Below are 11,155 nucleotides of genomic sequence, written 5' to 3'. Positions count from 1 at the left end.
CACTTCAGACCATCATCAAAGGATTAGGAAATAAGTGTTCAATGATAGGTTTTAGGTTTTAAAGCTTAATATTTGAAAGTACAGGGCTTTGTTTTTTTGTTTGTTTGTTTGTTTTAATGATTCCCTTGCTTTTACTGACTTTTTAATTGAATTAAATACCAGCGTGTGGCATCAGCTAGGTTTTGCCTTCTACAAAGGATCAGGTGAAAGATGGTGGTCTTAAATAAATACCATAATGGGAGTTGGGATCTCTATACACTGGAATAGGGATTTACTATAGATACTTGAGGAGGAGCATGTATAATTTAATTGATGACTTGGAGGAGTAATCTGGTGGTGGGGTTTGGACTGGTTTAATGGAAATGGAAAAGATAAAACAGATGAACAGAGTGGGAGAACTCACTTGGATAATATATCAATTGCTATATAAACGTAAAAGGTGGTTTGCTTAATATTCAGGTTTAAGGTTTTATTGATCTTAGGATCTTATTTATATTTATATTGTATTCTCTACAATTGTAAAACAATTGTACATTATATTCATATTATATTTGTATTGACCCTACTTAACAAATATCCACTGGGTACCTACTAAGCGCTAGCGGTATAGTGGTGAACAGACACAGGCCCTGCCGTCGCAGAGCTATTATATTCTAGTAGGGGGAGACAGACATAGAACAAATGAATCCAGAAATAAAAAACTATCATTGTAATGTGCTACCAAAGTAAAGTACAGGACACTCTAGGAATACACAATAATGAGTCTTTGTTGTTTGCTTGTTGGTTTGTTTGTTTGTTTTGGGTTTTTGGGGAGGGGGAGGAGTACTCAGGTGTTTAAACATAAGACAATAAATATCTTAAGAATCTTAAGTAATATTTGTATACTTTTCATTAACTCATTTGGCCTCCCAAACAACTCAGTAAAAGTGATATTGTCTTGTTAATTCAGTGTTTTATTATAACTCTGTAAAAGATGTGCTGAGTGCCCACTCCATACTGGGCTCTGTTCCAGGAGTGGGACATATAGCAAAGAACAAGACAGAAAGGGTCCTTGCCTTCATGGAGTTTGGAAATATCTCCTTTACTTCCATGTTTACTTCTTAGACAATCAAATATATTCCCCCTCAGATGGGGATTCCCCCTATTTCTTCTCTTGTAGTAATTATAACTTCCATGGGTTGCAGATTAGTAATGTTTCATTATCTAAAGACTTCAATTGTATATAGAAAACACTTTCAATGGTGCCTGGTAGGTAGTAGAAGTTCAATAAATGGTAACTACTGTTAGAACTGCTGTTATTACAGCGCTTAATCTCATGTCCTTTCTAGTGCACTGGATTTCATTTCTTGAATTAAATTCCATACACACTTATTGCAAGCCTATCATGGGATTTGCATACTCTTTTATGGAAATTACGAGGTTAGTGAAGAAAAACCTCTTCAATATTGTCTATTTCTACCCTCTACACTTAGGTGTACAACCTTGGATATACCGCAAGCTCTGTAAACCTCTGTTTCCTCATGTTCAAAAATTAGAATACCTGTCTATTCACCTATTGTCAGCAAAAGTCTGAGTGTGTGCATGTGTGTGCATGCAGGCGCGTAGTGGAAAGAATCAATAAATGTTAGCCATAAAGCATAATAATTCTAACTCTGAAAAGCAGGCACTGGGCTAGTCCACAGTTTATGCCTGCTTTCAAATGAACACGAAAGACTAAAGACTAAGAATTTTTTCTATCAAATTCAAAAATTAGAACGCACATTTAGACCAGGGCATAGAAAAACCACTTTGCTCAACTGGAAGTGTTTTCAATGGGGATTTTTAATTTAAAATGTGTTTTCTTCCATTTTAAGGTGATCCACTGGACATGCAGGAAAAAATGAGTGGGAAGAAAGTCAAAGCGGCACTCTTGTAAAAGCAGGTATTATTTAAAAGCAGGGTACCCTCCACAGAGAATGTGAACAGGTAAGCGAGATGAGGTGGATTTTTCTTTTCTTTACTTTTTTTTTTTTTTTTTTTTTTTTTGTTACAGCAGAGATTCAACTATGAAATACGTTTATGGTATGGGAAGTGGTATTCTAGTAGGTAACTGTTACGGTCCCTTTACATATGTTCTACATGTGCAAATTACATATTTATATGAAACTTCTAGTATCACTTTCAAGCAGCTGTACAAGGATAATCATCAGTATGAGTTACTGAACTCACTTTTAAAACATGCATAACATTATTGTAAGTTTGGGTCTTGATTTTTTTCCCCATGAAACTGTTGGTTGTTTGGGGACCCAACCCACTAAAAGATGCTAGTATTTGAGACATGTAAGTTAGGAAAGTTAGCGTTCTCGGAGTAAATTCTCACCCAGTGTCCACTATAAGCACCCAGGACAAGGGCCTCCCTCCAGTTGACTGGCGCCAAGGGAAAGAAAAGGATCTAGAAGGACTTTTGTTAATCTATGGCTGCTCAGCGCCCTTCTCTTGGCTGAGGGTTCGACGCTGGCATAGGTCTTGGTTCCCTTTTCTTTCCTGAGGCGGCGAGCGGCTCTTCCTTTGCCAAGATGGCGGCCCTGGCATCATCTGGAGGCGACCCGTGCAGATCGCCTCCGGGCTGGCGGCTTGCCAGGAGCCTAGTGCTCTCCTGTCACATCAGACGACACACGGGGCAGCGTCCACCCCTCAGAACTTAGGAAGGGCGACTCTGGCGGCCCGCGACCGAGAACCGTTGCCAAGATGGTGGCCGGGCGGCCGGGCGGCATCACCGGCCTTTACCAAGATGGCGGCGGGCGGCTTCCGGCACGCGCTTCCCCCATCCTCTGCAAGATGTCAGGGCAGAGCAGCCGCCGCCAGTCTGAGCGCGGCCGGAGGAGCGGCCGCTTCCGAGCGCCCGGCCGGGAAGGGCTAGGTGGAGCTGCGGCAGCCTCCGCCCTCGTCAGCAGCTGGCAAGTACTGTCACCTGTGGGGGCGCAAAAGTTACCTCCCCAAACCCTAAAGCAACACAGCACAACCTTTTCCCGAGTCACAAAAATCATAGTATGTGCCGCGCAAGGTAGGAAGCTCGGTCCTCGCGTCGCCCGAGCCCTCCCGACGCGGCGAGCAGGAGAAAGCAGCTGGGGCGGCGGCCTCCCGCGCGACACCCCTCGCCCCACGCCCCTCTCTTTGGGGATGGGCCACGTGTTACCCTCTGACAGAGGGGGGAGGCGTGTAACGGGAACAGCTGGAAGGAGTTTAATGCTGATACTTTAAAGCTGCGTGTATTTTGTTTTATTTGGAGAAAGCGGGGTCCCACGAAGACGAAAGGGTGGGCGACGCGTTGAGAAGAGTGCAGCATATGTCAAGATTCGGGGGAGGGGCCTCCCCGGGGAACTTGGACGCTATCCCGGGAGGGGGTGAAAGGAGAGGTCGGGAGTTGGGAAGTTGCGGAGGGAGGAGGGCGTCCTTTGCAAGCAACTTACTATTTCGTTGCAGCTTGCTCTTAGGCCTGCCACCTCCTGCTTTCCTTAATAATAATAACAGTAATAATAAAGAGCAAAGAAATCCAGCTCGCAGTAGGTTTTGCATTTGGTGTGCAACTTCCTTCAAGTGTGAGCGCGCTAGGAGGGAAGGATGGGGGTTGAACTTGGCAGGCGGCGCCTCCTTCTGCCGCTGCCGCCGCCTCACAGACTCGGGGAAGAGGGTGGGGGACAGTCGGGGCGCGGGGGAGGGTGGGTTCTGCTTTGCAACTTCTCTCTGGGTGCGAGCGCGCGGCGGCGTCTGCAGACTGGGCCGCCCAGACGATGCGGGGTGGGGGACCCGCCGGCACGCGACTCCCCCCCCGGGCCCAGAGTACGTACGCCCCGACCCCCTCCCCTGCCCTCCCCTCCCTGATGCCTCTCCGGAGGGCGTGTCTGGCCGTCCGGCCCCGCGAGCCGCGGAGACGCTGCGGCACCGTTTCCGTGCAACCTCGTAGCCCCATGCGAAGTAACACACTTCGCGTAAGTCGGCCCGGGGGCGGTGGCGCGGACCACCCCCGCGGCTAAGCTGCGGGCCCTGCCCCGGATCCCCCAGCCAGCCCGCTGTCACCCGCAGGGGCGCAGCCGGCGGTCGCCGCCGAGGGACACGGCGAGCTCCAGAGTGGGTCGGGAGTCGCGGAGCTGGGCGGGGGCGGGAAGGAGCGGCGAGAAGAGAAACTAGGGAAACTCGGATTCCCTCCGAAGCCGGCCTCAGAAAGACCAGGTCGGCCCGCGCCGCCGCCTCCTCTCCTTTTTCCTGGGGGTGAGGGGGTGGGCGGGCGAAGAGAAGCCCCCGCGGGCCCGGGGGGCGGGGCCGGGCCCGGGGGGACCGCGGGCGTGCAGGCGCCGTCGCGGCCGGGGCGGCGGAGCCCGCGCGCAGGGCGTGGGGGCGGGGGCCGCGGCCTCCCCTGCAGTTGCCGCGCGTCGCCAACAGGTTGCAGCGTTCCCCGCCGCCACCGCCGCCGCCGCGCGGCCCCTCGGGCGGGGAGCGGCCGGGGGTGGAGTGGGAGCGCGTGTGTGTGCGAGTGTGTGCGCGCCGTGGCGCCGCCTCCGCCCGCCCCCAGCTCGGTCCCGCTCGCTCGCCGCGGCCGGGCGGCCCTTTCGCGTGTCCGCGCTGCCTCCCCTCCTCCTCCTCCTCCATTTTGCGAGCTCGAGTCTGTGACTGGAGCCCGAGTCACCGCCCGCCCGTCGGGGACGGATTCTAGAGGGTGGAAAGAGACGCCGCCGCCGGAGCGGCCGGAGCGGCGGGGCGCCAGCCCGGAGGACGCGCACCTAGGAGCCCTGGCCCGCGGAGACGGGCGCGGGGCTGGGGGCTGGCTTGTCAGCCGGGAAATGGGAGTCTTTTTTAAATAGGGGCTCTCCCTTCCCCCCGTGGAGAAGGGGGCGGCTGTTTACTTCCTTTTTTTAGAAAAAAAATCTCTCCCTCCCGCTCCTCCTGCTTTCACACGCTAAGTTGTTTATCTCAGCTGCGGTGGGCGCTGCGGACGGTGGAGGGCGAGCGGCGCCGCTGGCAGAGGTAAGGGGAGGGCAGGGCAGGGCCGGGGGCTAGGGCCCGCGCGGGCGCCCGCTCCCCGAGGTGCGGGCCGGGGCCCGGAGGCCAGCTCGGGGGCTGCCGCGGGAGCCTGCAAACTTTTATTAGCCTGGGGGAGTGGGGGTGGGGGCAAGGCGAGGGCCGGGTGACGGTGACGAAAGGGCAGCGCGCGTGTGACAGCGCTGGCCTCTTCCTCTCCCTGGGCCGCCGTCCCCCGGCCGGGCCGAGGGGGAGGAACCTGAGCTCTCGGCGAGGGGAGCCTCGTCGAGCCGCCCCGGCTTTCCAGCCTCTCGTTCCCCGGGGCAGAATCCTTGGCTTCTTTTTAAAATTTGCTCAAGTCCCCTATCTCTTCCCTCCCGGAGGGCCTCCCAAACACCCCTCCCCCCCCTTTTTTTTTCCTGGGGAACGCGGGGCCGCGTCTGAATTCTCCTGGCCCGAATCTTTCCACTCCACCCTGGCGCGCCCGAGCGCGAGCAGGGCTGGTGTCGAGGCTCCCGTGCGTCTCCTCTCCGGCTGGCGCGCGGGGTGTGTGTGTGTGTGAGTGTGTGTGCGTGTGCACACGTGGGGGGCTGACAGCCTGCGACTCGGAGACTTCGGCCAGGGCTGGCGTTATCTGGTAGGAGTGGGCGTGTCGGAGAAAGAACTCAACAGGTCTGGACGCATTTCTCTTTTAACCTCGCAGTTTTCTCTCCCCGGAGAGGGTTTGTTCTTCAGCGCTTGGCATCACTCCGCGCCTGACGTTTTGAAGGGGCCCCTTTTGGAAAAAGACCCTCCCTACCTGTGATGGTTTTGTGGTGCCATTTGTGACCGGCGCTGGTTTGACGTTTTGAGATTGTAGACTTGATAATTGCAGCCTTCTAATGCCACTTAAGACCCTTGCGCACGGTTCATTAAGGCCCATTAATGTGACAGGGTTATTTGCGATTTAAACGGGGGGATAAAGTCGTTTGAGGGATTGTTTCGTTTTAGGAAGTATTGTTTTGGTTTCGAGTTGGAAGGCAGCTGTCAAAGCGGCGTGGAAATTCATTAGGCTCCACTTGATACCTTGTGTTTAGAGATCGTTATCAGATAAACGCGGCGGAGGATCGGAGAGAGAAGCAGTTTACCCTCAAGATTTGTAGTGGCGGATCCCCACCTTTCTGTACCTTCATTACACTCCCACTTTCAGTGAGGGCTGTGAAGTTTATGCTTCTTAAAGTCTCCGTGCAGGAAAAGTTTCCTTTCACTGAACGGGTTTTTGACTATAATGTCGGAAGTGTGCTTATCAAAATCTGTGCCCGCCTCTTAAAACATCTTGATTGTTAATAGTCTACCAGCAACGTAACTCTCTTGAGAAAAGGCTCAGGATTAGTATAGGTGAAGCTTTAGATCGCAGAGAAAACTTTTCCGAGTATTTTATTCGGTATTATTTTACTTGGATTAATATGGATGCGATTTTACAGTTTTGGGGGTTTTTTTTTTTCCATCTATTTTTCAGTACTTCGATGTTTGGTCAGGAAAAATCTTAATTTAGAGATACAGTATTTCATACTGAGGGTCTTAAGCAGTTTAAAAAAAAGTAAGTGGCTTCATTGAGATTTAGTTGTGTTTTGAGGGTTTTATTATTTGTTGTATTTAAAGAAGTTAAAATTGCACCGAGAATCTACTACACATTCTATTCTGCTTTTTAAAATGTGAATTTTAGTTAGCTTGTATGCAGTGTATTTCATTTCGTATGTCCAAAATTTGAAGGCAGGCAGCTGATAGGTACGTTCAGTAAGAAATGTGGGTTAAAAATAAGAGCCTTTTCCTAGCCTGTTGAAAGATAAGCAAATCATCATTGTTTATTTTTGAAATAAAATGTGCACCGGTAGGTTGTACTAAAAGATTTGAATGTGTAACCAGCTGGTAGGAGGGGAATTTGAGAATAATTAGAGAATTCTAGCATGGTTTTTATCAGATTTTACGTGTATGATTCGAAGAACAGCACAACAGCCTTGATTGCTTGAAAAGAGGCAGGAATTTTTTTTTTAATTAAATACTTTGACATCAGCTTGAACCTTTAGAATAATCAGATGTAATGAGTGATAATGTCTGTGATTAACAGAGTTACAATTCTGTGCGTGGCTGGGTGAATAGCCAAGCTCAGCTGATACAGTTTTGTCCTCAGCTGTGCAAATGGACTGCCTTGTACTTTTAAATGTGACACGGCACATTGAATGGGAACAGGGGATACAGCTTTTTTTTTTTTTTTTTTGGAAGATAAACTACTCTTCTGAATTCGATTCGGAGCTAACTAAAAGGTTCATTTAACAGGCTCTTACTAATCGGATCACAGAGATAATGTGACTTTCTAGCTTATTATGTTCCCCTCCTTTTTTTTTTTTTTTTGTAGCTAATATTCCCTGATGGACCCCAAGGAATCTTTAAGCACCCCCAGTAGAGAAGAGATCCCCAGCAGTGTGCTTGTTCGGGAGAGGGGAAATGTGGTGGACTTCTATAAAACCCTAAGGGGAGGAGCTACTGCTAAGGCTTCTGCATCTTCACCCTCACTGGCTGCCGCTTCACAGTCAGACTCCAAGCAGCAGAGACTTTTGGTTGATTTTCCAAAAGGCTCAGGAAGCAACAACGCGCAGCAGCCAGATCTGTCCAAGGCAGTTTCACTCTCAATGGGACTGTATATGGGAGAGACAGAAACAAAAGTGATGGGAAATGACCTGGGATTCCCACCGCAGGGCCAAACCAGCCTTTCCTCTGGGGAGACAGACTTTCGGCTTCTGGAAGAAAGCATCGCGAACCTCAATAAGTCGACCAGTGTTCCAGAGAACCCCAAGAACTCGGCACCTGCTGCCGTGTCTGCTGCCCCCACAGAGAGGGAATTTCAAAAGACTCACTCTGACGTGTCTTCAGAACAGCATCATTTGAAGGGCCAGACTGGCACCAACGGGGGTAATGTGAAGTTGTATGCCACAGACCAAAGCACCTTTGATGTTTGGAGGAAAAAACTCCAGGACTTGGAGTTTCCTTCTGGGTCCCCAGGTAAAGAAACGAGTGAGAGTCCTTGGAGCTCAGACCTCCTGATAGATGACAACTGTTTGCTTTCTCCTTTGGCAGGAGAGGGTGACCCGTTCCTTTTGGAAGGAAGCTCAAATGAGGACTATAAGCCTCTTGTTTTACCGGACACTAAACCTAAAGTTAAGGATAATGGAGATCTGATCTTACCAAGCCCCACCAGTGTGCCAGTGCCCCAGGTGAAAACAGAAAAAGAAGATTTTATTGAACTCTGCACCCCTGGGGTAATTAAGCAGGAGAAACTGGGCCCAGTTTACTGTCAGGCAAGCTTTTCTGGGGCAAATATAATTGGTAATAAAATGTCTGCCATTTCTGTTCATGGTGTGAGTACCTCTGGGGGACAGATGTACCACTATGACATGAATACAGCATCCCTTTCTCAACAGCAGGATCAGAAACCTATTTTTAATGTCATTCCACCACTTCCTGTTGGTTCAGAAAATTGGAATAGATGCCAAGGATCTGGAGATGATAACTTGACTTCCTTGGGGACTTTGAACTTCCCAGGTCGATCGGTTTTTTCTAATGGCTACTCAAGGTAAGGTGAATACTTTTCTATTTCTTGAGAGTGGTACATTTAAGACAGATGAGTAGATTGAAATACTCGTTTATTTGTATGTGTTCTCCAGTGATGCATGTGCTTTTTCATGTGAACAAGTTTAAGTGGTCTTTTGGAAGCAGGCGTGGTAGACAGCCTAAGTGATGTATCTGTGCAAAACCATTTCGAGGTGTGGTTTTTTTCCCCCTGAAATCATGGTATTCAGTATCTCGTTGGCCAGTGGTTGAAAATTTTATGTCAAAATTTAAAATAATATTGCTCATTAACAGGCATCTTCAGTAAAAACTATGTTCGAGGGGGTATAATGTTTGGAAATGTATTTATTGTATGTGTTCATTTAAGCTGTTTTAGAATATGCTCTTTAGGTTACAGTGAAAAGTACTCTTAATGTTTTACATAATCAAAAGCTGTGCTATATTTTTACATTTTGAAGTGACGGGATTAAAGGGTTAAAAATTAGAAGCTTGAACCGTGCTCTCTTTTCTTTAAACTGAACGTTCTGTTGAAGAATCTGAGTTCTGAGGTTGCTAAAGTAATGCACTGAGTAGTGTACCTGAGCCGAGTATTAGACCTGGGACTTGCCCACAGGGTTCCTGACCTAAAGTAGGGAGGTTGTGTCTGCTGATTGGTTTATTTAAGGAAGGAATTGGTGGCAACAAGGTGCTTGATTTTACTTTCAAATGTTCCCACAGGTTCTCAAGTGTGTAACTGATGGCCAGCACTGCTAAGCTTTGGTCTCAGCTGTGTGTGACTTGTCTCTGTCTTCTTCTTTCTCAGTCATTTACAAGAACATTGCCATTTCCATTTGAGCTCAAAAAGGTCTGTCAAAGTGAAATTACCAGGGAAAAATTCTAAATTTAGATGTTTCTCTCTGTTGGTAGGAGTTAAGTTCTCTATCCAATACCCTCATCCTCGATTCAGGTGAATGTGCATCACATTTTAGGTGTGAAGGAAAATTACAACTTTATAATGTAATTGTAGAGACACAAGATTGATTAATCAGTGGATTGTTGGTTTTTGGGGGTTTTTGTTTTTTGGGGTTTTTCTTTTTTTGGAAGGGCATAGTAGACACAGTGATTTATTTGTACCTAAGTGTTTCAAGTTTTTTTCTTAAATGTTAGTGATACTCACTGTTCCCATTAACTAGTCAGTGAAGAGTTTATTTAAAACTCTTTAAAATATTTTTTCTGTTAAAGATATAGCCTTATACTGAGGTGTCTCTTTTCCTCTTTAACTAGGAAGCTTTTCTTGTTGGGGGAAAAAAATTAGACTTAGATACATACAGGCTGTGCTCTGTTCCTTTAAAAGGCTTAGATGTTTCTTATCAAAAGAAGAAAAAATCCTTTGTTCATGTGTGTCTTAATGTAATGTAAACTATTAATCTGTTATTTAAATAATGATTATGGTTTGCTTAGAACACTGCTTTAGCTTTTTATTGTTGTCACTATGAATTGAAGGTTTGAAATGTTTTCAATAAGAAGATTTGAGGTGCTATCACATAAACTGTTATGTTTAAATGTAAAAACATGCTGTTTTTAAAATTTTTCAATCTCACGTTTTTGGCAGTAGAATTCATGATTGAATATGCTGTTGTCTTAGAATACGTACAGTTGATTTGATTAAGGGATCTGTAGGAAACTGTTACGTTGATTTATACAAATGTAATTGTACAAAGAAAAATCATATATTTTAGGAAATGCTTGGGGATTATTAATGCATTTTGTTCTGATAATCAGCATAGGATTGTTTTCATTTTCCTTACTAAAAAAAAAGGGGATGGAACAAGAACTTATTTTCCATTCACAATGAACTTTCAGGAAACCCTATATAATCTGGAATCTGGAGCGTTAAGTCTTAGATGAACATACTTTAAGTCATTAAAGATAGCTTTAATACCTTTTTGCGTAATTGATAGCATTTAGAAAGTGTGTCAGCCTCATCACAGCCATATGATGGCGGACACAGCAGTGTTGGTGCGGATCTTTCCAGGTTTTTTGGTATACAGTGAAATGATTGTTTTTATGCTTATGTGTGATTTGGAATTAGAATCAGTAGTTTGTGTCCTAACGGAAACATATAATAACTTACACAGGATCATTTGAGAAAGTTTGAACATTTTATAGCTTACAGCATTAACTTAACATTGGGAACTGTGATTTACCCAGAACAAAGCTTCTTCCAAATAAATTGAAACTGTTTTTTTTTTTTAACCATCACTGAATTAGCCTATTGTTTGCAAACAACAGTCCTGATACAACTAAAATTGGTTGCTTTCTCTTCTCTACTTGTTACATGGTTCTAGCCAAACATTATGACCAGTGACCCTGAGTAATCGGCCAATAAATCAACATGTTGAGGCCACAACTGTATTGATTCCTGACTTTCTGACTTTAGATAGAAGAATATTAAATCCCCTGAAAACTTCACTTGCATTCTATTTAAAATTTTTAAAAGCATAAATTACAATTTGACTTTTAAGATGTGACTTAATAGTACTTTTTCTTAGAATGTTTTAAAAAAAGCACTTTC

General features: G+C 46.4%; 1 protein-coding gene across 6 annotated transcripts in view; it reads left to right on the top strand.

Moving 5' to 3' along the window:
* The first annotated feature begins 2,796 nt into the window (after positions 1-2,796).
* NR3C1 (nuclear receptor subfamily 3 group C member 1) overlaps positions 2,797-11,155 on the top strand; it is a 106,334-nt gene continuing 97,975 nt past the window's right edge. The window contains exons 1-2 of one of the 6 annotated variants that reach the window (XM_045513385.2): positions 2,797-2,936; positions 7,391-8,605. In XM_045513385.2, the coding sequence (XP_045369341.1) occupies positions 7,404-8,605 (1,202 nt within the window). In that variant the 5' untranslated portion in view covers positions 2,797-2,936; positions 7,391-7,403. Of the gene's footprint in view, positions 2,937-3,686; positions 3,820-3,886; positions 4,210-4,484; positions 5,002-5,235; positions 5,668-7,390; positions 8,606-11,155 lie in introns of those variants that run through there. The other 5 variants (XM_074360870.1, XM_074360869.1, XM_074360868.1 and 2 more) reach the window with 5 other exon arrangements.

The sequence above is a fragment of the Camelus bactrianus genome, chromosome 3 (genome assembly GCF_048773025.1).
Source record: "Camelus bactrianus isolate YW-2024 breed Bactrian camel chromosome 3, ASM4877302v1, whole genome shotgun sequence".
In the NCBI taxonomy this organism is placed as follows: domain Eukaryota; kingdom Metazoa; phylum Chordata; class Mammalia; order Artiodactyla; family Camelidae; genus Camelus; species Camelus bactrianus.
This window is presented reverse-complemented; position numbering and strand designations above follow the sequence as displayed.